Here is a 25,926-nt window from a genome sequence, read left to right on the forward strand (position 1 = left end):
TTTTTTTTTTTAAGTTTTTTTAAATTTATTTTCCCTTTTGCTGCCTTTGTTTTTCACTGTTGTAGTTATTGTTGTTGTTCTTGATGTCATTGTTGTTGGATAGGACAGAGAGAAATGGAGAGAGGAGGGGAAGACAGAGAGGGGGAGAGAAAGACAGACACCTGCAGACCTGCTTCACCGCTTGTGAAGCGACTCCCCTGCAGGTGGGGAGCCGGGGGCTCGAACCGGGATCCTTTCTCCAGTCCTTGCGCTTCGCGCCAAGTGCACTTAACCTGCTGCGCTATCATCTGACTCCCTGATGTCTATCTTTCTCTCTGTCTCCATCTCTCCCATCTCTCTCAATTTCTCTGTCCTAAAAAAAAAAAAAAAGGACTCTCAAACATGACGTCACAGGTTCAAGCCCCAGCATCGCCATATTCCAGAGTGATACTCCGCTTCTCTCTCCTCCTTCCTTTCTCTCACTCTCTCTCTCTCTCATAAGTAAGTAAATCAATCAGTCTTTCATGATCTGTGTAATTTATTTTGTGCATGAGACATATATATATATATATATATATATATATATATATATATATATATATCTAGAACAGCACTCTGGCATATGCTCAGGACTGAGGCACCCCTTTCCTCTGTCAGCACCCCTACAGTCTCCACCCGCTGTACTACCACCCGACTCCCTCTGGTCATCTTCTGCCACTCCAGAATCGAAGTTCACTTTCACTGCCGAGATCCCGGCTTTGTCACCCCCCAGAGCTAAAGCCCCTCCCCACCCGAGTCTGCTGGCTGGAAGGGTCCTGCTGGGAAGATCCCTGCTGAGCACCCCCTCTTTGTCAAGGTGACAACTACCCACCCCCTTTCCAGCAGGACGCAAAGTTAGAATCACAGAGGACAAGAGGAGTGAGGGACCAGGGACACGGCTGGCTCACAGCAGCGGCAGTGTCCACATCCGCCTGGCTGGAGTGAGGTCCTGGGCTCCATCCCCAGCACCAAATGGGAGTGGCAAGGAAGATACAGACGACAGAGCGGTGCTACGCTCTAGATCTGAAACTGGGAGGAGAGTGGGGCGCGGAGGTAGGCGGCCCACTGGTGATGTGCCTGCGTGAGGCTTCGGGTTCCAGGGCTGACTGGATAGCTCACCTGGGTGACGTGCTGCATTGCCATGTGTGGAGCCCACGGTCGCTCCTGGCCCCACCGTCCTGAGTGCTGTGGTCTTCTTCACACCCTCTCTGCTTCTGTCTCTATCTAAAAACAAAACAGAGAACCTGACTTCCATCTCTGGGACTGCATTATTATTATTATTATTATTATTATTATTTTGCCTCCAAGATTATCACTGGGACTTGGTGCCTGTACTACGAATCCACTGCTCCAGGAAGCCATGTTTTTCCCATTGTTGTTGTTATTGTTATTGTCGTTGTTGTTGCTGCTCTTGTAGTTGTTGGATAGGACAGAGAGAAACTGAGAAAAGAGGGGAAGGCAGAAGGGGGAGAGAAAGATGGACATCTGCAGACCTGCTTCACTCGTTGCGAAGTCACCCCCCCACCCCCCAGATGGGGAGGCGGGGACTCATGCCAGGATCCTTGTGCAGGTCCTTGCACTTCGTGCCCAGCCCTGAAGACAGCATTTAAAAAAATTATTATCTTTATTTATTTATTAATTGGATAGAGACAACCAGAAATTGAAAAGGTGGGGGTGATAGGGAGAGAGACAGAGAGACACCTGCAGCAATGCTTCACCACTTGTGAAGCTTTCCCTCTGCAGGTGGAGGCTAGGGGCTTGAACCTGGGTCCTTGTGCACTGTAACATGTGCGTTCAACCAGGTGCGCCACTACCTGGCCCCCCATTTCTTTTTTTTAAATGAGCCACAGCAACCTGGGAGGCGGAACAGTGGACAAAGCACTCAAGCACAAAGTCCTGAGTTTGATCCCTGGCACCCCATTTGACAGAGGGATGTTCTGGCTCTCTCTTTTCTTTTTTTTTTAAAATTATCTTCATTTATTTATTGGGTAGAGACGGCCAGCAATCAAGTGGGATGGAGGAGATAGAGAAGGAGAGAGACAGAGAGACCCCTGCAGCTCTGCTTCACCACTTGCAAAGCTTTCCCCTGCTGGTGGGGACCGGGGCTTTGAACCTGGGTCCCTGCGCATTGTAATAAGTGTGTTCAACCAGGTGCGCCACCCCCCAGCCCCTCCTTGATTTTTTCTCCCTTTAATAAGTAAATCTTTAAAGAGAAAAAAGTGGGCTCCAGGATCCACTGGGGCCCAGTCAGACAGGGTAGACAGCCTTTGGAGGGAGATGCCTATTCACCCTACAAGATTTACATGTGGGCTGGGCAGGGGCACACCCAGTAGAGTGCACACACTATGAAGCACAAGGACCCAGGTTCAAGCCCCCCTCCCCCACCTGCAGGGGAAGCTTCACAAGCAGTGAAGCAGTGTTGCAGGTGTCTCTCTTTACCTGTCCCCCCATTTCTCGTCTCTCAATTTCTATCATATCAAACGAAAAGGGACAAAAATGGCCCCTGGGAGCAAGGGATTTGTCCCAGGGATAACCCTGGTGAAACAAACAAACAAACAAACCACATGTGAGGAGGTAGGGACCTTGAGGAGGGGGTTCAGAACACAGGGGAGAAGGAGACAGAGCAGAATGGTTTTATGCAAAGAGACTCTCATGCCTGAGGCTCCAAAGTCCCAAGTTCACCACCCCACCCCCCCAATAAGCAAGAGCTGAACAGGGCTCTGGGTAAAAACAAACAAACAAACAAACAAACAAACAATGAGACTGAACACAGAAGAGGCATGAGGACGGCCTGGACCGTGACAGGGTGTGCGTGCGAGTGTGTGTGAGGCTGGAGTGAACACTGGCTGCAGCTCCTTCCTGCTCGTGTCTCATCTCATCTCTGCTTCCATCCTGAACACTGAAGACCCAGGAAGATGAGTCTGGGACTCCCCTGAGCTCCCCAGGGGCATGAAGGCTGGTGACACCCCCACACCTCTCTGGTGCTAGGGTCCTGTCAGTGTCAGACTCTGGCTGGGGTGCTGAGCCCATTTCTCTCTCTCTCTGTCTGTCTCTCAAGATTTTATTTATTTACTAATGAGAAAGATAGGAAGAGAGGGAGAAAGAACCAGGCATCACTCTGACACATGTGCTGCCAGGGATTGAACTCAGGACCTCATGCTTCAGAGTCTAATGTTTTAGTCTTGCGCCACCTCCCGGACCACACAGTCCATGTCATTCTCTGGTTTATCACCTGACAACGCGCAGGCTTGTCCTTGGGGGTCCCAGCCCGGAGTCCTTCGCACCCGACCAGGGCTGGGCCCTTGGCCGCCTCCAGCTCGGCCAAGGGAGACGTGGCCCCCTCGTTCGCCCCGCCCCCGGCCCCGCCCACAACGGACGCCCAATCAGCGGCAGGGCCCATCCCACCTCCCCGCCCCCGCGCCTACCCAATCCGCAGCCCGCTCCGTCCACGCCCCGCCCCCTCCACCAGCGCCCCGCCCACTGCTCGCGCCGGAGCCGCCACCACAGCGCATGCGCGCCGGCGTCCCTGGCTCCGCCCGCCGCGGATTCCCGTCGGGGTCCCCCGGGCGCCCCTCGGCCCCGAGACTTTCCCGGCCCGGCCGGCCGCGCTTGTCCGAGTCGCGGGGGCCGCCGACACTTGCTGTGGCGACCGAGGGAGGCTTGCGAAGCGACCTGCGGTCAGTCTCGGGGCCCCTGCCCGCCGGGCCGGGCGGCTCTCGGCACCCCGCGTGTCCCGCGCCCGAGCCGGCCGGGTGGGAAGGGCGCGGACGGGGGTGCGCGGTGGGCAGGGCGCCCAGGCTCGCCCGGGGGTGCTGGCGGGTGTGAACTTGGAGGCAGCAGATTGGCTGCCGCGAAGATGGGTCTCCCGACGCCCGGACCGCGGTGGGGAGCCCTCGGCCGAGCTCCTGCAGCTGAGTAGTCCCCTCCCCGGGGGGCTTCCAGGAGGAGGTGGCTCCCCCGGGGAGGGCTCCCTGCAGAGGCTGAGCCGGGAAGCTGCCCTGACCCTCTGCTGAGATGGACACAGGCTTTCAGGAGAAAAGCAGGTGCGACCCGACGTGTCCTGGCCGCTCCGGCGCCAGACGTGAGCCGCGTCTTCCTGCGGAGCTGGAGGGTCCAGAGCCCTGGGCTCGGGGGCGGGCAGGGCGCCGGGGCAGAGACCTCCTGGCCCAGGCCTCGCGCGCTGACGGGGTGCGGCTCCCCGGGCCGCTCCGACACTGCTTCTGGGGTGGTAGATAGAGGTGGTCGGGTGGTGTCACTCTGCCAGCATTCACAACCTTGGCAAAGTTCGCTTTGATCAAGTGAAAACTGGGCTTCTGGGGGGGGGGGGGGGTCGGGCGGTGGCGCAGCGGGTCAAGCGCACGTGGCGCAAAGCGCAAGGACCGGCCTAAGGATCCCGGTTCGAGCCCCCGGCTCCCCACCTGCAGGGGGGTCGCTTCACAGGCGGCGAAGCAGGTCTGCAGGTGTCTGTCTTTCTCTGCCCCCTCTCTGTCTTCCCCTCCTCTCTCCATGTCTCTCTGTCCTAGCCAACAACAACATCAATAACAACGATAAAAAAAAACACAAGGGCAACAAAAGGGGGGGGGGGAATGGCCTCCAGGAGCAGTGGATTCGTGGTGCAGGCACCGAGCCCAGCAGTAACCCCGGAGGGAAATCGTATCGTGCTTCTACCAGTTCAAAGGGGAGGCGGCGGCGGCCGGGCCGGTTGTGGAGGTGTTGGAGCTCCCACTCTGGGCAGGGCGCACAGGTGCCTCATTCAGGCAAAAGCCCCCCCCCCTTTTTTTCTTGCCTCCAGGGTTATCCCTGGGGCTCAGTGTCTGAACTAAGAATCCACTGCTCCTGTGTCCCATTTTTTCTTTTATTTTCCACGAGAGCACTGCTCAGCTCTGGCTTATGGTGGTGCAGGGGTTGAACCTGAAGACTTTAGAGCCTCAGGCAGCAGAGTCTGATTACAGAACCACTGTGCTACCTATCCCCCCACCCCAGCCATCTTCTCGGATTTTTTTTTTTTTTGGATAGGACAGAGAAACCTGTGTGTGTGGGTAGATGACACCTACAGACCTGCTTCACTGCTTGTGAAGCGACCCACCTGCACATGGGAAGCTGGGGGCTCTAACTGGGACCCTAACGCTGTGTGCTTAGTGTGCTTAACCCCGGCTACCGCCGCCGGCCCCCCGTGACCCGAAGTCTTGCCTCTTAACTGGCGGCGGGAGAGCTGCAGCCTAGAGGGGTCCGAAGCCCCCCGCCTCATGACTGAGCCTGTGCACACACGTACAACAAGGCAGGCAAGGGTTTCTGGTTTTGGCTTTGAAGCCTTTTTATTAAAAAAAAAAAAAAAAAAAAACAACAACAACAAAAAAAAAAAAACCTCAAAAAAATATTTTTCCATTGGAGGCTATTTCTTTTTTTGTTATTTTTTTAAAAAAAAATTTTATTACACAAATAGTTCCCGTTCCCATGTGTCAGAGAAAAGCTATCTTTGCTCTTGCTAGAACCAGAAGTGGAGAAATGCCTAGAAACAGTCCAGTAGCTTCCCTCCGTCCCTGGCCCAAAGGAACCCGACATGTCGGCTCAGCATGACTCGTCTCTTGATGCTTACACTTAATTTAGATTTCCTTAGCACAACATCGGAGATGGACTCTAAGTTAGCAACAAAAAATAGATATTTACAGCATTTCTCCGGGAAAAACAACAACAAAAAGACGCAACCAAACCCTTTAAACATAGTGACTTTAGGAGTTTTATTTATGGAGAGTTATTTTTTTTAATCACCAAGTGATTTTATATTATATATATATATATATATATATATAAATCTTCTTCCTTTCCTTTGTGGTTTTTCGCCCCGGGGCTTGGAAAGACGGAGGCCGGCTGTGGGGCTGCTCGGCTGAGGAGGGAGGCTCTCCTGGCTGAAGCGGGAGCAGAGCGCAGGCGACGGACGTGATGGAATTCTCTGGCCCTCTGCCCCCAAGGGACAGTCCTGTCTCCTCAGCTGGGACCAGCCCTCGAAGTCCCAGAGAAAAGGAAGACCCAGCCAGTGCCTCGGTCTCCTGCTGCCAATCCTGGGTTTCCCTTTTCCGCTGACCGAGTTACGTGCACGGTAAAAATGCTTTGTTGTTTTCCAAACCAAGAAGCAAACGAAATATAAAAACCAAAACCCCCAAACCAACCACTAGCTTGGAGATTTCTGTGGATGAACACGTCCCAAGTCAGAGGCACTCTCCCGGCACAATCCCTGCTCTGAAGGGGTCTCACCACCGCCCCTTGGATAAAAACACAATGGAACAAAACAAAGGGAGCTTTTCAGTATTTTCCACAGGAGCGACCGAAAAAGGCAGGAAGCTTCCAATTATAGGTCATTAACAATTATATTAATCAAGTTTCTGCTCGATACCCAGGGTTCTTTGCAGAGAAGTTCCCCGACACTGAGGCACTCTGGAATAAGTCACTGGCATTTCCTCAAAGCTCCAGCCCCGGCCGGGCCGCAGGGTCACTCACGGTCACAGACTGCTGTGAAGGTGCAGCCCAGTCAGCAGATAGGAAGAAGCAGATGCGATGCCACCGCCCGCGGGACCCGCCGCCCCTCGCCCCTTGCGAGGCCAGCCCATGACCCATGCCGGGGCGGAGCCGGGCGAGGTGGCAAAGGGGGACCCCTCTGCCGCTATTGCTTTGGAAGTGGCGGGGGCGCAGCCGGCGTGGCGTGGCGTGGTGTGGCGTGTCTCCTGGGGCTCGGGCTGGGGGCTCCTTCAGCTCTGGTGCGGTCGGGCGGCAGGGAAGGGGCTGGGGGGGGCGAGCAGGCGGGCAGGTTGTGCTATGACTAGCCTTCCTTCCGGTGGGAGCAGAGTGCAAATCCATCACGCGTGAGCTCTCGCCACGTCGGTACGGACCCAAGAGGAGCCCCGACCTTTCTGTCCTTTCATTAAAGTGCAAAAAGCTCTCCGCTGCCCTAGAGAGAGGATCTTTGGACAGGCCGTTTAATGCGAAGTGAAAGGGGGCAGCTGATGGGGCTCGACATGGGGCGGAGGAGCGGGAGGCTGGGGCCCCCACCCCCCCCACTCACACCCAGTACACTCAGCCACATACACAGAGAGGCACACGCACGCACACCCCGTCCACAGCCGCAGGAACCCCGACGTCCCAGACCGGTGAGCTTCTGGGCTGGAACACAGACCTGGGCCCTGGAGCCTGCAGCCTGCTGGGGGGCTGGTCTGACCGAACCCACTTCTCTGCTCCGGGGAGAGGCTGCTCCCTCTGAAGACGCCCCCTTGTGGGGCAGGAGGAAGGGCTTGTGGGAGGCAGGGGAGGAGGCGGTGCCTGGTTCAGAATCTGCCTAGGAAGCAGATTCTGTCGGGGTGTCCTGGGGCACAGTTCCAGCGCCTCCGCAGAGCCTGCACCCCAGTAAGTGCAACAAAGGCCTCCTAGAGACTAGGGGTCTGGGGCAGGGCAACCTCACTCTGTGGCCTCGTGAGCATTGGGGGGGGCAGCACAGACACGAACGAGGGGCTTCGCACCCCTCAACAGCACCAGTGTGATCTGCACGGGCGGCCGGCCCCTCCTGCCAAAGCCGGGAGAGTGACGTGATGAAGGACACGCTCTGGACGCCTCCAGAACCTGGCCGCTGGCTTCCTCCCCCCGAGCCCGGAGCCCGGCCTCCTGGCAGGCGAGAAGCGAGCAGGCACCCCAACACGCACAGCTGGGCGCCCCCGGCAGGGTCAGGGTGAGCGGGCAGGGCCGGCCCGGGGGGGGGGGGGACAGGAGAGCAGAGAGGGAGTGGGACGCTGGCCACGGCGCAGGGTGGAGAGCCGCTCTCCTGGCTGGGGAGGCAGGATGAAGGTTCCCTCCGGTGGTCTGGGCGGGCGCGGCTTAGCTGATCTTCTGGATCAGCTTCTCGTCAGACAGGCAGTAGAGACTGTTAATGGACAAGTCTGAGATGAAGTGCTCGCAGGCTTTCCGAGTGATCTGCTTGCATCCTCGCAGGTCAATCAAGGTGACGTTGGCGATGCGCCGCAGGTAGATCAGGGTCTGGTCCGTCAGCTTATTGCAGCCTGTGGAGATGGCGGGTGTGTGAGGGAGGGGCGCTGGGCACGGCCTCCAGCCTGGCTGGGCTCTCAGGCCCCCGAGGACCTCAGTCCCCCACCAGTGGCACAATAGACTCATGCCTGAGGGTCCCAGGTTCAGTCCCGGGCAACACTAAGCAGCACAGAGAGGACAGAGACCCCCCCCCCTTCTCCTGGCCCAGGCGGCGGGGTTCCAGGCTCCACGTACCTGCCATGTTGAGCTCTGTGAGGGAGTAGCGCGTGGAGGAGCCGACGGCGGTGAGCAGGTTGGAGGACTGATCTGTGAGGTGGCTGCAGTGACTGAGGTCGAGTCGGGACAGGAGGGGCATGTGGCGGATGATGAGGCGGAGCGTGGCGTCCGTGATATCCAGGCCGGCCAGCCGGAAGTCGGTCATGTTCCGGAGCTTGCTGCGATTGTCCTGACCTGCGTGGCACGAGGGGTCCGGCTCAGACTCAGCGCAGCCTCCCCGGCCTCTCTGCGGGGAGGAGTCTTCCAGGTGTCCTCCGGCTTATACTCTCTGCGCCTCGGACCCTGGGCCACACGTGCTCCTCCCCTCTGCGTGACCCGCACATGCAGAGTTCACCGTTCTGTTCCCACTCTGCGTGCGGCCATTTCCCACAGCGCCACTTGTCTCGCCAGCTTTTGATCGCAGTTAACTCGGCTTACAAGGCTTTATGTGTGCGAGGGGTGCGGCCTCGCGCTCGGCACAGAGCACCAGCTTCTGAGGAGAAGCGTGTGGAAGGACAGAGCTAGCCCACGCCACGCACGAGAGATGCGGGCCCCAAGCATACCTGGCTTATCAGCTGGTGGAGTCAACAAGTCCCGGATTTGAGGGTCCTTGATCCCTACTGCCCACCGAAGGTCAAGGGTCCTGAGAAGGGGGCAGCTAGAGGTGCTGAGGGCAGAGACCGCAGACCAGGAGCAGCCTGCTAGGAGGAGGTCTTTCAGGCCTGCGACAGAAGCCAGAGACACACAAGTCACACACGACCTTCCATCTGCCAGTCAGCCTGGCCCAGGGAGCGGATCCAGCCTAGTGGGAGAGGCGCCATGCCCTGTCCTGCCCCGCGCATCCAGGACACGCGTTGAGACCAACTGCTCTTTTCCTACCAGAGGGCAAGGGATCTGCCTTCCCGGGACCTCAGACCTCAGGGACTGGCCCTGGGACCGCCCGTCCTCTCACCTGGCAGTCTGTTGACGAGCCACGTCAGCTGTTTTTTGGAGATGTTGGTCCAGCTGAGGTCGAGGCTAACGGGCTGCCTCTTGATGATGCCACTGAGGGCCTGGGGCACAATGGCCTTACACCTACTCAAGTCAATTTTTGTCCACAGCCTCTTGTCGCAGCACCTGTGGCAGGAAGAGGAAAGAGATCTGGCTATGAGTCTGTCCAGCTCCCTCCCGGGCTTTTGCGTAAGCAGGCAGGCCCAGATCAGGCCCTGTGGCTGTCCTCTGACAAGCCCAGGCAAGGGAGTGGGGGACCCCTTTACTGCTGCTGGGTGGGCCGCACTGCTTGAGGACACGGTGCAGCTGGAGGCACGCAACAAACCGTGCACGCACTGCATGTCCTTGCCTGCTCCTGCCAGCGTCCGCGGGAGCGCTGAAATGTACCGACGGCTTGGCGCTCCAAGTTCCAGGCTGCCTTCAGTTCTCCCTGTCAGTCAAGCCCACAATCCACCCCACCCGCAGCCCTGGAGCCCGGGGTGGAGACTGCGTCCGCGGGAAGAAGTTCTCTAGTGGCGGCCTAGAACGGAGAGGCCGCTTCCCCCCTGCAGCCTGCAGGTCGAGGCCACACTGCAGAGCACTGCAGCACACAGGCCTGCTTAGTACTTTACAGCTCGGAGTCTGGCTGGCAGCGGGAGGAGAGACGGCACAGAAAGGAAAGTTGTGTAAGGCCAGGCCTGCAAAGTACGTGCAACCCTGGGAAAGAGCTGTAAGGAGCTGTAAGGAGAACTGGGTCCATCACAAAGGAACTCAGATTTGGGAGCTATACTGATGTTTGCAAAGAGTGAGCTTTTTAGTTAAAGACTTCACTGCTGGGACATGAAGCCTCCATGGCCGAGACAGTCAGAGGATCAGAGGACCTCAAGCCCTGGGGCCTGTCAAGAGTCTCCTGACAACAGCCTTCCTTGCAGTGGAAGTCTGGGGTGGGCCCTGAAAGCCTGCCTTTCCCACAAGATCCAGGTACCAGACTTTGAGAATGTCTGTTAAAAGGACTTGACCCAAACTTAAGCATAGACTCAAGGGCCCTGGCGAGAATTCACTCGCCCTGTCTACAGCGCAGGGTGGAGCCTCACTGTAGTGGGGGAGGCTCTCTATCTGAAAAAGTGAACCAGGAACGGTGATGCCCCGGAGCTGAGAAGTCCTCTGGTCTGTCTGTCCCTGTATCTCTCTCTCCTGACGGGAAAGGGTGGGTTCTAGGCCCCTGAGCTGAAGGAAGATCTCGCCGTGTGCTCTAGAAACCATCGCTTCGTATTTCTGGAGCACCTCCCCAAAGTGTTCTCACGTGTGATCTGAAACAACGGGGAGGTCTCGTCTGGAAGGACAAGTCTCAGGAAGCTTCCAAACTAGACCCTGCTTGCTGGAGAAAGGAAGCTGGGGCCAGGGCTTGGAGGTGGAAGTTCCACCGCTGAATCGTGAGCCTCCGCAAATTTCGGGGACAGCCGGAACCACCTCTGGTTAGTGTGCTAACGAGGGCTGAGGGTCAGCGACACCGTGGTCACCGGCACAGACACCGTGTGGCACACGGGCGCTCAGCAAGGACAGCGTCGGATCTGAAGGTTTACCAGAAGGTACACAGCACATGCCTGACCCTCTGTGCAGGAGGCACTTCCTGCAAGGAGGTGGGGGCCCGTGAAGCGGGTCCGACTGGGCGGACTCCTTCCCCCTGGGCCAGGCCCCAGGTGGCGAGACGGGAGTGGGCGCCCGCACCCGCCCCTGGCCCCGGCTCACCATTTATACCACGTCTTGCACACTCGCATACATTCACAGAGTTCTCTGCGGCTGAGGTAGCGGAAGACAGACATCCAGACCTCCCGCTGCATCCAGCTCCCGTCTCCATCCTGAGCCCCAGCGCCCCGGCCGTTCAGCCTGACCACGTCCGCCTCCTCCGCACTGTCGTCATCCTCGTCGTCCTCGTCCTCCGCGTCCTCGTCCTCGGCCCCCAGCCCCTCCTCGTCCCCGCGCTGGGGGCCTCGGGCCGGGCAGTGCTGCACCAGCACGCGGGGGGAGTGGCGCAGGTTGGCGGAGGAGGCCGTGATGGCCTGCAGCTTGGGCACGATGGACGTCCCGTGGAGCTCCTTGGCGGGCCTCTGCAGCGTGACGGTGAGGTACGAGCCCCGGATCTTGGCTTTCTCCACCTCCGACAGCTCCTTCTTGCCACTGGGGTTGTTCTCCTTCTCCCGGACCATGGTGCGCTCCGTGGCCTGCAGCCGGAGCAGTTGCCGCCGCTTGAAGCGCTCGTCCCGGCTGGCACTGTGGTGGTCGCTGGGGCCGGCCCCGGGGGACGAGCGGGTCCCCACGCCGCGGGGGGAGACGGGGTCGTGGATGAGCTGCAGCATGGAGGTGGGGGAGTGGGGCGGGGGCGTGAGGGGCTCGTCGCAGCTCCGCAGGGGCCGCAGGACTTTGGCGCGCACGGCTTCGTCGTCACTCTCCTCCATTTTCCGTTTCTGTAAGAGAGAGCCCCCCGCCCCCAGTGGCGTCAGACCCTCGCTTCTCTAAGCGTACAGGGCGAACCTTGTCGTCACTCTCAGGGGGCTCCGACACAAGCAGGCCGCTGCCGTCGTGTGTGTGTGTGTGTGTGTGTGTGTGTGTGTGTGTGTGTGTGTGTGGGCGGGCGCAGGGGGTGCAACTGAGCTCACGCCTGCGCCAGAGAAGCGGCCGAGAGAAGCTTTAAACGGGGCAGTCGGGACCGATGCGGCCCGGCCCGAGTGCAAGCACAGGAGGAGGGCCCAGCTGGGGCCCGAGGTCCAGAAGCCACCTCCTCCATGCCTCCTCCACTCTAGCTCTCTGGGCAGAATGCCCTTACGCAGAGGACACAGCTGCCACCCACTGCAGTAGGACCCTCTGACCTGCCTCCTGTTCAGTGCTCTCGCCCAGGATGCGGCTCTTGCCTCCCTGGAGAAGGGAAGCGGCCTGCTCCTGCTGCCTGAACTTGGCCGGAAGCAGAGGCCGACAGCAGTGCGCAGGACGCACGTGGCGAGACGCCAGCACTGCTTCCTCCGCTCAGCACTCCATTCCACCCTGTCCCTGGAGACTGACCGCATGTTAGTGCCCAGAGGCGCCTGTCCATTCGGGGTGGAGCCTGGACTCCACAAAGGATGTAAGCTTGCCTGAGGCCACCGGCACCCTTCCCGGGGCCCAGGGCGGCAGGCTGTGGGATGGATGCCCGAGTGGGTGGTTGCTAGATTCCCAGCAGTCGCTCCCAGACACCTGGCTCCCTCAGACAGAGTCTGCTGCTGCTCCTTCCATGTTCAGATCACTGTCCGGAGCAGAGGCCACCACCTGGCGGCAGGCTCCCACAGAGCTCTGGGAGGTGACGCTGACACAGTGTCCGCCAACCTGTCTGCCAGGAGAGGCAGCAGGGAAGCAACCGTCCGATGCCATGACCCTCACGACCAAGAAGACAGGAAAACAGGGAGATGACAAGACTCGTCCCAGTCTACAGGGAGGGGTCACTGGGGCCTGGCTGACTGTCCCCTCCCATGTGACCTGGTCAGGTTTCGCCTCGTCAGCTTGAGTACCCAGAATCCCTTAGGCCCCTTCACATGACCAGCGGCGACCACCGGGCCAACCACTGCAGCCGCTCTGGGCCAAGGCCACGGCACTAGTCCCCTCTGGGAGGGGCTGCTCTGCAGAACATGCCCGAGCACAAGGCAGGCACTTTCTGGGGCCAGAAGCAGGAACTTGTGCCGCCTCGGGTCCCCCTTCTCGCTCCCCTAGTCCCCTTCCCAAACAGCACAGCTGCATCCTTCCTTCTGGGACCCAGAACGCAAACTTCAGACCACCAACATGAGATACAAAACACAAAAGGAAAAACAAATGAAAACAATAATAACCAAAGAGAAAAAAAGCATTAAAACAAAATTTAAAAACAAGTGAAATGAACAAAATAAAAAATGAAATAAGATAAAGTAAAATAAAATAAAAAGGCAAATGAAACAAAAGCCGCCTGCCCCAGCAGGCCGTGGCGGAAAGCGCCCTGCGAGCCCAGCGCTTACCTGGGCTTTCTCTGAGCCGTCCTCCTGGTAGCACTTCGGACACTCCCAGCAATTTGGCAGCTCGTCGTTTAGCAACCCCTCTCCATCCATCTAGTAGGCAGACAGAGATGTTAAAAATCTATCTCATTGAAAAAAGAAAAAAGAAAAAAAAAAAAGAAAAAAAAAAAGAAAAAAAGGAAAAAGAGGCCCAGAGCCAGCTTCTTAAGCCTCCTCCATCCAACAGTCACACAGCCACAGGCTGGGAGGAACCCGGAACTCCGCCGTTTCTAAACGCGCTGGCCTGGCCCACAGGGGAGCCTCTGCGGGTTGTTAGCCCCCCACTCGCAGTTACTCACACTCTCACGCTGGGACACCTGACTGAGGCTAAGGTCCATAGGAGAGTGCTAAGAGTGGGTCAAGCTCTTCTGAGGGTCCCCACCTCTGGCCTGGACTGGCACAAGGCCGATCGGGACAGTGGGGCACGACATCTATGACGGCTTGGCTCCAAGGACCAGTGTCAGAGCGCGGAGTAAAAGACACTATCCGACGGGGCAGTCACTCGGGCCCAGCGGGCTGTGCGGCAACCTCGTCGTCATGAGGCTGACACCCCTATCGCCTCCAGGAAGCCCGTTTCTTCACACGGGAACCTTTCCGGACTCGGGCTGCTTCTCTCGGTTGACAGTGTCTTACAATCACCGTCAGCCAGGTGGCAGGTGTGACGGGAATACCAAAGGCGGCCCCGAAGAAGCGCGCGGAGGGCCCTCAGACAGGAAGCAGCAGCGCGGCACTGCGTGGGGAGCTGTGGATGCCCTGCCAGGGTGCTAGCCCCGAGGCTGAGGTCTCTCTCGGCAGCCTTCTCACTGTGTGCAAAGCTTCTCTCTCAGTGGTGCCCCAGCCTTAACAGACTTAACACTCGCTAAATGACAGCCGGCCCTCCTGCTGTCACCCTCTTTCAGATGGAGGGAGGGAGGGGAGAGAGAGAGAGAGAGAGAGAGAGAGAGAGAGAGAGAGGCGCACAGAGAGAGAGAGATGTAGCTGAGAAGCCTGAAGGCCTGAACACTCCTGAATGGGCCGCTCATGATGACCCAGCAGCACCCTCCCTCCCTCCCTTCTGGGGAAGGGTAGGTGGGAACCGGCCGGCCGGCCAGGCCTCAGCATCAAGGCCATCAGCCCATGGGGATGCAACACACCTCCCTCGACTTTCCTGCTGTCCCCTCCACAACTGAGACCCCCCGCCCCCGCCCCCACCCCCACGTCCCCTCACAGGCCCCTCCCCACCTGGAGGCAGCCGGGGTGGACGATCTCGTTGCAGACGCAGCATTCCATGAGCTTCTTCTCAAAGTCTTGTGTCTCCTCGTTCTGATCTACCTCTCCACAGAGGGAACATGTGACCGAGTGAGGCAGTCTGGGCTGCAAGAGAGCACGGACAGAAAGCCAGTGAAGAGCGGGCTTCCTGTGAGGGCTTCCGCATCCCTCTCACTGGTGGGTGGCCTGGGGCCTGAGTCTCTGGCCCACGTGCCGCACAGGGCGGTGTGTGGAGGGGGGGTTTCCAGAGGAAGGTGGCTGGCCAGAGTTGGGGAGAACTAGCCAGGTGGGAACCGGAGACCTCCAGAACCCAGCTCGTTGTCACGCGTCTGTCTGTCCTTGGCCACACAGCTCCTTCCTTCCTTCCCAGTCCATTCAGAGGGACAGGCGGCAGTGTTAAGCCCTCAAGTCCTTTTCCCTTCACTTTTAACGTACTATGCGTACTATCTGGGTTTTGCTTTTTTGTTGTTGTTGTTGTTTTGTATACCTAATGTAGACCAAATCTTATCTGATGGTTGTATACTAACACTTTGCCTTAGTTACCAGAGCACTGTTCAGCTCTGGCTTGTGGTGGTGCGGGGGATTGAACCTGGGACTCTGAAGCCCCAGGCATGAAGGTCTCTTTGCATTACCATTATGCCATCTATGCCTGCCCCCATGTGTTGTTTGTTACACATGTATAAACTACTGTATTTTACTGTTGACTGTAAACCATTAATCCCCCCCAATAAAGAAAAGAAATGTTGCTCTCCTCTTTGGAAACTGGGTAAGACCAAAAGATTAGATTGTTTTAGGACTAGGCACTGTCCTTCTGCACCCAGGAAGAAAAGGGGCAAGTGAAGAAGACACGAAGAGTTTGTTCTTCTCAAACCTGAATCGCCTCACCATATACTTTCCGTCCCCCTCCCCCAGCCCGCCCCAGGCCACTCACTGCTAAGCACTGCCGGAGGACACAGGACTGCTTCATGCGCCCGGGCCCGCCAAACTTCTTCATGTCCCTGCAGTAGTGGCACACGCCACACTCCCCCTGCACGCAGGCCTTGCACTTCCGACACCGCACTCGTCTCCGCCGGGCTCCGGACACGATGGGGGAGGCGGCGGCTGGCCTCACGGGGGTCAGCCGTGGTGCGGGTTTCATGGTGTGAGGCTTCGTGATGGGGATGGTAGGAACACGCACCTTCGGGCGGGCAGGGAATTTAAGCTGCAAAGAGAAAGCTCTAAGCACCGGGCGGGAGGGGAGGAGACCGCGGCCAGGCAAATCCGCCCGGTGCCTGTCCACGCCGCTGCCCTGGGCACGGCCCACAGGAACTCAACGAGCTCTGTCACCGGGGTATTGCTGGGACTCTGTGCCAGTGCTATGAATCCACCGCGCCTGACAGCCTTTCCAGCTTCCTTTTCACCGCCCGTGAAGCTGCCCCTCTGCAGGGACCATGTCTTCTACTTACTGAATTTTCCACTGTGCCATATCAAACACTTTTTTCTATTTTTTCTTTTATTATTGCTACCAGGGTTATCACTACAAATCCACTGCGCTCGGTGGCCATCTGCCAACCCACTTTCTACTTTAACTTGACAGAAGATAGAGATTGAGAGGGAGAGAGAAGACCGACACCTGCAGACCTGCTCCACCAGTTGTGAAGCGCCCCCTCCTGCAGGTGGGGGACAGGGGCTTGAACCCAGGTCCCTGTACATGGCGATGTGTGCCCATAAGACACTTTGTGACCAAACAAGCAGAGCCAGCAGGGCAGGTCCCTGGAGTCCCACTGTGCGAAGAGGGCAGGACACCTCCCGCCGCACCCTGAGAGCAGGACCCAACGTACGTGCCAGACTAGCGGCCAGGGTCCTAAAGCCGGCACTTGGACTCTAACAAATAACCTTGACAAAGGACAACATGGGGAGAATCTACCCAGGATCTGACTGAAGAGCATGAAAACCCGTAATCGGCAGCTTTTTGGCCGGCGGGCAAGTCCTCCTCTCAGTCTAATACCGACAAGTTGAAGCTAAGGAGAACTGTCTGGACAGCTCAGCCCCTGGCCAACACAAAGCGCTCTGACCTTTGGTTGTAGATGGGATTAACTTAACATCGCCGAGTCACTAGGCCAGGAGGATGGGAACTGGCCCGCCCGCCCAGTAAGCAAACGCATGCCGCTTGCCTAGCCTGAGTGTTCTGGGAGAAGAGCACCTTTCTCTGTCTGAGACCGCCAGGCCCCAGGCGCCAGCTCCCAACAAAACCGAGTGACCGTTCCTACTGGCTTATACTCCTGCTCCAAAAGCAACAGGAAGACCTGTTGGCGCGCCTCCCCGGCAGCTTCTTACCTTGTCCCTCTTGGGCCACTGCACTATGGGGACTCCGGTGAGCGCTAGTTTGGGGTCGCTGTGCGCAAGCTCCTCCAGCAAAACCTGAGGGAGAAAGAAAGCATGGCCAGCAGAGTCAGACGCCCCACGGCAACCACAGTTATTTATTTTTAAAGATATATCTATCTTACAGACAGGACGAGAACCAGAGCATCTCTCTGGCATACGTGATTAAACTCAGGACCTCCTGCTAGAGAGTCCAAGACTTAATCCGCTGCACCACCTCCTGGGCTGCCAGCAGACTTTCGGCCTCATTCCCCACAGGCACCAGAGGGAGGGGCTGGCAACGGCACGGCACTTCCCAGCCGCAGACTCACTGGAGTCGCAGACTCACTGGAGGCGGAAGAGGGTAAGACACAGGCCTGAGCAGCAGCCCCACATGTGCGCTCACTGCTCATGCTCAGGCTCAAGCGACCAGCTCCATGGTGACAAGTGTCAGCTGCCACCCAGCTGGACAAATGACAACGAAACTTTACATGCACCACCCCCTCGTCCTTTTTGTAGGTGGCAAGGCCTGCTCTCCTTGTGCACAGCTCCGAGGAAAGGGGAAAGGCTGGCTAACGCCGGATCCACAACACCAACAGCCAACGTGATGGAGGCTCTGCTCCTGACACCGCCCACATACACCTCACTCTTGGGCTCTGTCCACACACACACACACACACACCCGGCCATCTGCCTTGATCCTGGGGCGTGGGGCAAGGCGGCTGCCCGGGCTTTAGGGCCAAGTGGCCAGGGGAAGCTCGCTACAGAAGCTGCCACTGATGGCGTGCTGTGCTGCTTGGAAACAAACCGACTGTGTTTTGGAAATTTCTGAAGCCCAAAGCCTCTTTGAGAACCAAATCCCTCTTCCTCTGACCTCATGAGCCCCGAAGCAGCAAAGGAACAGAACAGAGCTGCATGTGGCCGCTGTCCTTGTGGACAGGATACTGAGCGGGTCTGCACACACCAAACTTTGCTCCCAGCCTTGCTGGAGTGTCAGGCCGGTTGAAATAACCATTCCCAGAACTCTGCAGGCTCAGTGCCTGGAGACCAAGGTTCTGAAGCACGAAGCACTGCTCTGCCAAGCACCTCCACCCTCACCCCGAAAACCGTGTCCTAAACCCCAGGGCGGGGTTCAGAGAGACCCTGACTCACCCCTAAAAGCCGCGGGAAGGTCCCCTGTGCCAGGCCTCCAGATGCCTCTCGCCCTCCCCGGCCCACCTAGTCTGCAGTCCTTTACTTGGGTTGCTCTGGCATCCCTATTCTGGGGCCTCCTGTGAGCCCCACCGCGTGGGGGTGAAGAGGCGGGTGCCACGTGGGAGCGGCTCTGGCCTGGGCTCCCCATCTCCCAAGGGTGACAAATTCAGATCCATTCCAAACGTGTGCTCGCGAGGGAGTGCGGCGCTCCCCTCCCCCACCCGGTCAGGACTCTGCCCGCTTCCTCCGCCCCAGAGGCGCCCCAGAGCCCCGGGCTGTCCGCAAACAGGGACTTTCCACCTTCAGCAAAACAAACCACAGGGCGATCGCCGCAGAGCAGAGAAGGAACCCAGCGGGCAGGCGCCAGCAGCGCTGCGGCGGGAGCTGCACATTCTCTGCAGGGAGAGCAGGGAGGTAGGCAACCTGTCTGCGTGGGGAGAGCAAGCTGTCCAGACACTGGGCTCTCAGGGTCTGTGTGGGCGCAGAGGGCTTCCTTCCACGCCCGGCTTCAGCTGGGCCGTCCACCACAGCACGCCCCACTCCCAGCTAAAAAGGCAGACTGCGCGGAGCCATATAAAGCCACCACTCTTCACCACAGGGGGTTTGGGACGGTGAGGAGCGGGGGTGGAGTGTGGAAAGACTGCTGCCTGGCAATCGGGGAGCCTGGAGCCCCAGCCCATACCCAGCACATCACAGCGAGAAAGAGGACAGCGAGCGGGGAAGGACGCCCCAGACCCAAGCACCCCAGTTTCAAAACACAGCCTAGTGGGGGAGCAAGTGCAGGACCCCCCCCCCCCCCCATTGTCCCCTGGCCCCTTCCCGGTGACACACGCCCAGCCAGCGTGAGTCTGTGCCCGCCTGACCTTGCCTTCCCGGTGGCTCCGGAGCTGCCGAGGCTCATGGGTGAAGTTTCCCCAGCGTCTTTGTTTTGTTTTCTCGGTTGCAAGTTGTGCCCGGGGAGTTAAGATTTTTCTGCTAGGAAAATCCCAATTTGCCCCCACCACCCCAACCCCCCCAAATCTGCCTCTCTGGGGGCGGAGGTGGCAGGGCAGGTCCGGAGGCAGCCCTTCCAGCTGGCGGAGCAGGGGCAGAGGCAGGAGCAGGGGCAGGGGCAGGAGCAGGAGCAGGCTGCGGCGCGCGGCTCCCCTCTGAGCTGCTCCCCGGCCAGGGTTCCGCCGCTTCCTGCGCCTGTGAACAATGCTGCTGCGTCACCCACATGCAGCTCCCAGAAATGCTTTGCAACGGAAGGCGGCAGGCGGGGGAGCCGCGCTCTGGCTCCAGCTCGGGCTTGGGCGGGGGAGCCGGGCTGAGTGAGCCGGGCCGGGCGGCCGCCGCAGAGCCTGCGGGGAGGGGCGAGGAGCCTCGGCGCGATTGGAGGAGCCGCGCGCCCCCGCCCCGCGCAATCGGAGCGGCCCGGCCCAGGCTCCCGCTGGCCGACTTCCGAGGGTGCCAGTGCCCGCCCGCCCGCCCGCCGCACCGGAGGCCGCGGCCCGCTTCGTCCTTGCCCCGTCCACGCCCGGCCCCCAGGGGTCACCTCTCAGCGCCAGGCGGCCGGCGGAGGCGCCCCGAGCCGCTCGCTGCTCCCTCCCCCACCCCACCCCACCCCACCCCGGAGTTAGCTTCGCCCCCGCCCAGAAGCCAGAACCAGAAAAACCAGGTTTCCAGAAAAGCGTCAGGGCTGGTGCTCTGCGGCCAGCCCGGCCCGACAGTGCTCAGGGTCGGCGCCCAGGCCTGGGGGATCCCCGCTGCCGCTGCCGCTGCCACACCCCGTGAGCCCCTCCAGTCCAGCCTGCTACACCGGCCGCTCGACCTCCCTAGGCGACCCCAGACCCCAGGCCCGACAGCGCTCCAGTGCTCCCCCCCAGGTGAGGCGCAGGCTGAACCAGCCTGGATGGAGCTGCAGAGTCAGCCGCACTGCACCCGGCTGCCTACTGGGCCGAACCCCGGGGTTCCGGGCCCACGAGTGGAAGGGGGCTTGGTGGGCAGTGCAGGCCAAGCCGCCTTACTCTCACCCAGCAGTTTCTGGGAACCAGGGGCTGCCGGCTCACTTTCACAGTCCTGGGGAGGGGCTGCCCCTGCCCTCTGCGAGGGCCCTGCCGGAAGTGCCGTCTCTCTGCCACCAGCCCAGCACACCTGAATAGATTCCCCCACAGTGAGAGGTTTGCTTGGCAAGTGCTCAGTCTGGCCTTAATGCTCTCTGCCCTACAGGAAGTCACACTAAGGCAAAATACATGCTGTAGCAAGGGTTGATTCTAGAGGTCACTGGAAAAGGACAAAGACCAGACAGGGCTTTAGGAAACTCACTGCAAGTAAGATTCAAACCACAAATTAGGCAAAGCCTAATTTTTCCCCTATTAATTTAAGGGGGAAAAAAAGGCAATAAAGATCAGAACTAGTAAGAACACAATATAGGAATGTTAAGTCATGGCACTTTCTACTCAGAATGTGTTATTACAACTATCTTGTTAATAAAGATTTATTTATGCAGACTACCTTCTAACACAGCCCTCCAATCTGGCTTAATAATGGGTGTTTCTTTTTCCTCTCTCTTTTCTTTCCGCCAGGATTATCACTGAGGCTTGGTGCCAGCATTATGGATCCACTGCTCCTGGTGGCCTTTTTTATTGCATAGGACAGAGAGATATCTTGAGAGGGGAGAAGAGAGGGAGCTAGAAACGACACAGTTTATTCGCCCTGAGGTAGGTGCAGGGGGCTTGAACCTGTGTACTTATTAGCTGGCTGCACCACCACCCGGCCCCCCATTTTATTTTGTCACCAGGTTACTGCTGGGATTCTGTGCTCCCCATTTTATTTTGTCACCAGGTTACTGCTGGGATTCTGGGATTCACTGCTCCCACAAGCTTCCCCCTCCCCTTTTTTGATAGAGGGTAAGAGAGAGAGAGAGGGAGAGAGACAGCGGAGGAGACACCTATAGCACTGCTCCAGTGGATGAAGCCCCCCTGCAGGTGAGGGCTGGGCACTAGAAACAGCGTCCTCATGCATGGTGGCCTGTGCCCTCTGCCTGGTGAGGTACCAACAGGATCCCCTCTGTTTCTTTGGTAGGGTGTCAGATGAAGACAATCTCTAGGGTTTCTATATTTACTTGTAACTCTTAAGTCTGCTCCAGTCCCATCACACTGGGGGGATGGAGGAAGCTGGGCATAAATTGATAATCAGTTACAAAATAGAATGTTAGGTTCGCAGTTGTGAGCAGTAGTCCCTAACTCGCCACAAAGAGCAACTCCCTTTTGACACTGATAGAATGTTGCGGCGGGGAGAGGCTGAGTGGGCAAGGTGCTGGGCTCTGAAGTCTGATCCCTGGCATCAGGGACCCCTGGTTTTCCTTTATGCTGATAAATAAACCAAGCGGGAACAACTGGCACAGTCTGCAAAACAGCCCAACTGGCTAGTCAGCTGCTGTGCCCTGTGCATGACCCAGGTGTGAGCTGGTCCACATCACAACGGAGGAAGGCTTTGGCACTGTGGTCTCTTTCCATCTCTCTCTCTCTCTGCCTCAGTCTCTATCTAGAAAAAATAAAATGAAGCAGTGATCACCACCTGACTGGCCGGCCACCTTCTCATCCTTGGGGCTGGCTGGAACCCTGCCCCACTAGCCTGGAACACATGGCTTCCTCTTCAGCCCTCTCTGCTGCCCCGCGGGGCATGGTCCAAAGCCTGCCTGCCAGCGCCGCCCCCCGCTCAGTGGTGCAGCCATCTCTGTTGTTCATCTGCACCGCCATTCTTTTTGTTTTGTGCCACCAGGGTCACCTCTGGGCTCAGTGCCTGTATGGCTACACCATGCTGGCAGCCTTTTTTCCTTTTACCTTCCCTTAAGCTAGAGGGTAAGAGACAGAGGGGAGGGAGGGGGAGAGAGACACATCCAGAGACAGGCAGGAGAGGAGACACTGCAGGCACTCCCATGTGGCGGCTTAAACCCTAGTCTTGGTGTGCATGCTCTACCGGGTGAGCCACCTCCTAGCCCCCATAAATGTGCAATTTTTTTACCGGGAAATGACAGTTTATTAAATACTTTACTAACAATTTACACAACAGCCTCATGAACACGATGCTGTTGTGGAAGAAAAAACAGGTCTTCGCAGATTTATTTTGCCCAAAATCACAAGGTATGGTTGTCAAACTTCTCTCAAAACATTTTACAAGAACAGGAAAGTAGAAAGTGTTCAGGTGGTGCGGGAGGTGGCGCAGTGGATATGGCGCTGGGCTCTCAGGCATTGAGGTCCCAAGTTCAATCCCCAGCAGCACATGTACCAGAGGGATGTCTGGCGCCCTCTGCTCCTTTCTCATTAATACATAGTCTTTTTTAAAAAAAAGTGTTTAGCACACCAGACTTCATAAAGTGAGACGGGCAACCAAGTCCATGACATGTGACATATGTGTGCTCCCTCAGCGGCCTCTTACCGCCAGAAGGGCACTGCCCGCAGTCGCGACCCCCCCGGGCCCCCGCCACACCTCCAGGCTTTTGCTCACACTCACACCTGGTGTCTCTGCTCAACATCTATCTAGAATAAGATTCCGCGCCTTATTCATCATCATCATCAGCACCGCCAGGGCTTTCTGCCGGTGTGACTCCACCTTCCAGACAGAACGGGGGAGGTGGCTATATACCATGGAACGCAGATGAAGCTTCCCTCCACTCGGCACGGTGCTCCCACATGCCGGCCCTGGGCTTGAACCTCTGTCCCCTCCCACATGTAAACTGTGCACTCTAGCAGGTGAGCTCTCTCTCTCTCACACATGGCCACTGTATTGATTTCGTTCAAAGACGGATACCAGAGCACGGCTGTCACTCACGTGTGGTGTGAGGCGCTGAGCCCAGAGGCTCAGACAGGCCTCAGGTGCTCTACCTCCTTGGGCCGACTTTTCACTCTCTTAGCCGGAGCACTGCTCAGCTCGGGCTTATGGTGATGTGGGGGACTGAACCTGGAACCTTGGAGGCTCAGCATGAAAGTCTTCTGCATAACCATATATTATCTCCTTGGCCCCTTAGCCCCTTGGCCTATTTGGCAACTTAGAAATATCAGAACTCCCTCCTGCCTTCAGCAGGCCCACAGGCATCAAGGCCACCCACTTAAAACGTCCCCAAACAGGGCCTCGGACAAACTGACCACCCACCTGGGACTTCAACAGTAAGACAATACTCCTTTCACTCACCACGAGACCTTACCGCTTGGGCTAAGGGGGTTAGGGGGTGCAGGAGCACACAGCAGCCAAATGGCCCCCCCTCGCTGTGTTCCCACGTGCAGTGGCGAGCACTCAGTCTGGGGCACACGCATGACAAAGCAGGCAGTCTCCGAGGTGAGCTACCTCACTGGCCTCTAAGACTCTTTTCACTTATTTCTCCCAGAACCCTGCTCAGCTCTGGCTCATGGTGGCATTGGAGACTGAACCTGGGACCTCAGGACCTCAGGCAGGAGAGTTCTTTTGCAGAACCATCATGCCTTTCCCAGTCTAGATTTAAAAAAAAAATTATTTTAATATGGGGTGGGGGGGTTTGAATGTTCTGCAAAAACCTGAGAAATGTTACACATGTACCAACTACTGGATTTTTTTTTTTTTGCCTTCAGGGTTATTGCTGGGCTTAGTGCCTGCATTATGAATCCACAGCTCCTGGAGGCCATTTTTTCCACATTTTTTGTTGCCCTTATTGTTGTTGGATAGGACAGAGAAACTAAAAGAGGAGGGGGAAAATGGGGAGGGGAAGAAAGGTAGACACACCTGCTTCACCGCCTGTGAAGCGACCCCCCGGCAAGTGGGGAGCCGGGGGCTCGAACTGGAATCCTTCCAGTGGTCCTTGTGCTTTGCGCCGTGTGTGCTCAACCTGCTGCCCTACTGTCCACTACCAGCCCCTCAACTACTGGATTTTACCGTCAACTGTAAACCAGTAATACCCAATGAAGAAAACTTAATACACCATTTTCCACCCCCCCTTTCTAAGCCTGCATTTATGACTCTCTCCGACACTGCGGCACCAACACTCAGAGCCCAGCAACCACACCGCCGACACTCACTTCTCCAGGAAATGTGCGATGCTCGGCCTCTCATCTCTGCTTACTGTGAGGACCTACAGGCTTTTGTCTGCAGGGAGAGGCGCCTGGCCTGCGCCAGCTGCAAACCGCACCGCAGCAGAAGCCCCGTGCTGCCGCACAACAGACGACTGCGGCGCAGGGACTCGGCACCGCCCAGCCCAGGCTCCGGCATGTGTGGTGCCAGCTTCTCAGAGTGAGCAAGCTCTGAACTCACTAGCTCTTGACTCTCGGGTCAGACAACTGCTTCAATACAGGAATCATCGATCCGTTTGCTCTTAAACTGAAACTACCTGCAGAGCTGGGGTCTGCAGCCCTCCCTCCGCTCTTGCAGGGCTGCATTTTGACTACAGGGTTAGCAGGAGGTGGCGAGGACGAGCCTCCACACACAGGACCCAAGCTGTCAGCTCCTGCAGCCACGCTGCCGGCTGGCCCTCCGTCCTCCCACGCTGGTCTCCACGCCGCTGTGAGCCAGCAGCCGACCGGCTTTCTACCTGGTTCCTGGCAATAGAAAGCTCCCTCCTGATACTTTTCTCACTAGGTGTCTCTTAGCACACCTCCTTATTTTATACCAGGGCACTTCTCAGCTCTGGCTTATGGTGGTGCTGGGGATCGAACCTGAGACTTTTGGAGCCCAGCCATTAAAGCCGCTCCCATTATTTTTGTTTTTAATATTTTATTTATTAGAAAAATAGGAGGAGAGAAAGAACCAGTTATTACTTTGGTACATGTGCAGCTGGGGATTGAACTCAGGACCTCATGCTTGAGAGTCCAATGCTTTATTCACTGCGTCACCTCCCGGACCACTTAAAGGCCCTCTGTATAACCTTTATACTGTCCCTCTACCCACCCCTTCTTAAATATCTATTTTCATGAGTGAGAGACCGAGCACTGCTTAGCTCAGGCATGTGGTAGCGCCAGGGACTGAACACGGGGGGCCTGTGGTGCCTCACGCACGCTCCGTCTGGTGACCTCCCAGATCCCCTCACCGCCACCCGCCCGCCCGCCATCTCCCCCCGCCCCCGACTGCCACAAACACATCTCTCTCCCTCTCTCACCACCCCCCATATATATAAGTCAGAGCACCACCATGGCAAATGTGATGCTGGGGATCAAACTCAAGACCTTTTGCTTTTTTTTTTTTTTATGATATATTTTAAAAAGTATTTATTTGTTGTACAGAGACAAAGAACAATCAAGAGGGAAGGGGGAAATAGAGAAGGAGAGATGTCTGCAGCACTGCTTCGCTGCTCTGCTTAATATCTGACCTGAATCTTTCTACACTTAACTACTTAAGGGAGTTTGTACTTGACCTGGTACAACTGACTGGTGGATTATAATATGGCTTCTTGTAACTCGTTTCACTGGTGTCTGTCTATACAGATACACAATGTACAGAATGGGAAAATGAATGACCTTTTTCAGAAATCAGATACGTAATAGAGTCCCTGTGGGTCTTGCGTTCAATCTCTGGCATCACATGTGCCAGGATGACAACCTGGTTCTCTCTCTTTTCCGTTAATAAATATATCTTTAAAAAATGTACAAAAGGGAGTCGGGCGGTAGCAGCAGGTTAAGCGCACGTGGCGCAAAGCACAAGGACCAGCGTAAGGATCCCGGTTTGAGCCCCAGGCTCCCCACCTGCAGGGGAATCGTTTCATAGGCAGTGAAGCAGGTCTGCAGGTGTCTGTCTTCCTCTCCCCCTCTGTCTTCCCCTCCTCTCTCTATTTCTCTCTGTCCTATTCAACTACAACGACAGCAATAACAATAGCAACAAT

At 57.4% G+C, this 25,926-nt stretch overlaps 1 protein-coding gene and 2 long non-coding RNA genes across 4 annotated transcripts in view; 2 read left to right on the plus strand and 1 right to left on the minus strand.

The window, feature by feature from the left end:
- The first annotated feature begins 4,636 nt into the window (after positions 1-4,636).
- LOC132533818 (uncharacterized) lies at positions 4,637-6,954 on the plus strand. The gene is made up of 2 exons (XR_009545553.1): positions 4,637-6,115; positions 6,414-6,954. It is a non-coding gene; the product is annotated as an uncharacterized LOC132533818 (long non-coding RNA).
- Positions 5,732-25,926, minus strand: part of KDM2A (lysine demethylase 2A) — an 80,342-nt gene continuing 60,147 nt past the window's right edge. The window contains exons 13-21 of one of the 2 annotated variants that reach the window (XM_060175949.1): positions 16,887-16,970; positions 15,502-15,747; positions 14,544-14,675; positions 13,287-13,376; positions 11,020-11,735; positions 9,254-9,417; positions 8,865-9,023; positions 8,281-8,496; positions 5,732-8,060 (exon numbers count right to left, since the gene is read on the minus strand). In XM_060175949.1, the coding sequence (XP_060031932.1) occupies positions 7,879-8,060; positions 8,281-8,496; positions 8,865-9,023; positions 9,254-9,417; positions 11,020-11,735; positions 13,287-13,376; positions 14,544-14,675; positions 15,502-15,747; positions 16,887-16,970 (1,989 nt within the window). In that variant the 3' untranslated portion in view covers positions 5,732-7,878. Of the gene's footprint in view, positions 8,061-8,280; positions 8,497-8,864; positions 9,024-9,253; positions 9,418-11,019; positions 11,736-13,286; positions 13,377-14,543; positions 14,676-15,501; positions 15,772-16,886; positions 16,971-25,926 lie in introns of both variants that reach the window. The other variant, XM_060175948.1, reaches the window with a different exon arrangement.
- Positions 17,515-23,273, plus strand: LOC132533821 (uncharacterized). The gene is made up of 3 exons (XR_009545556.1): positions 17,515-18,518; positions 20,669-20,803; positions 22,513-23,273. It is a non-coding gene; the product is annotated as an uncharacterized LOC132533821 (long non-coding RNA).

The sequence above is a fragment of the Erinaceus europaeus genome, chromosome 17 (assembly GCF_950295315.1).
Source record: "Erinaceus europaeus chromosome 17, mEriEur2.1, whole genome shotgun sequence".
Classification (NCBI taxonomy): domain Eukaryota; kingdom Metazoa; phylum Chordata; class Mammalia; order Eulipotyphla; family Erinaceidae; genus Erinaceus; species Erinaceus europaeus.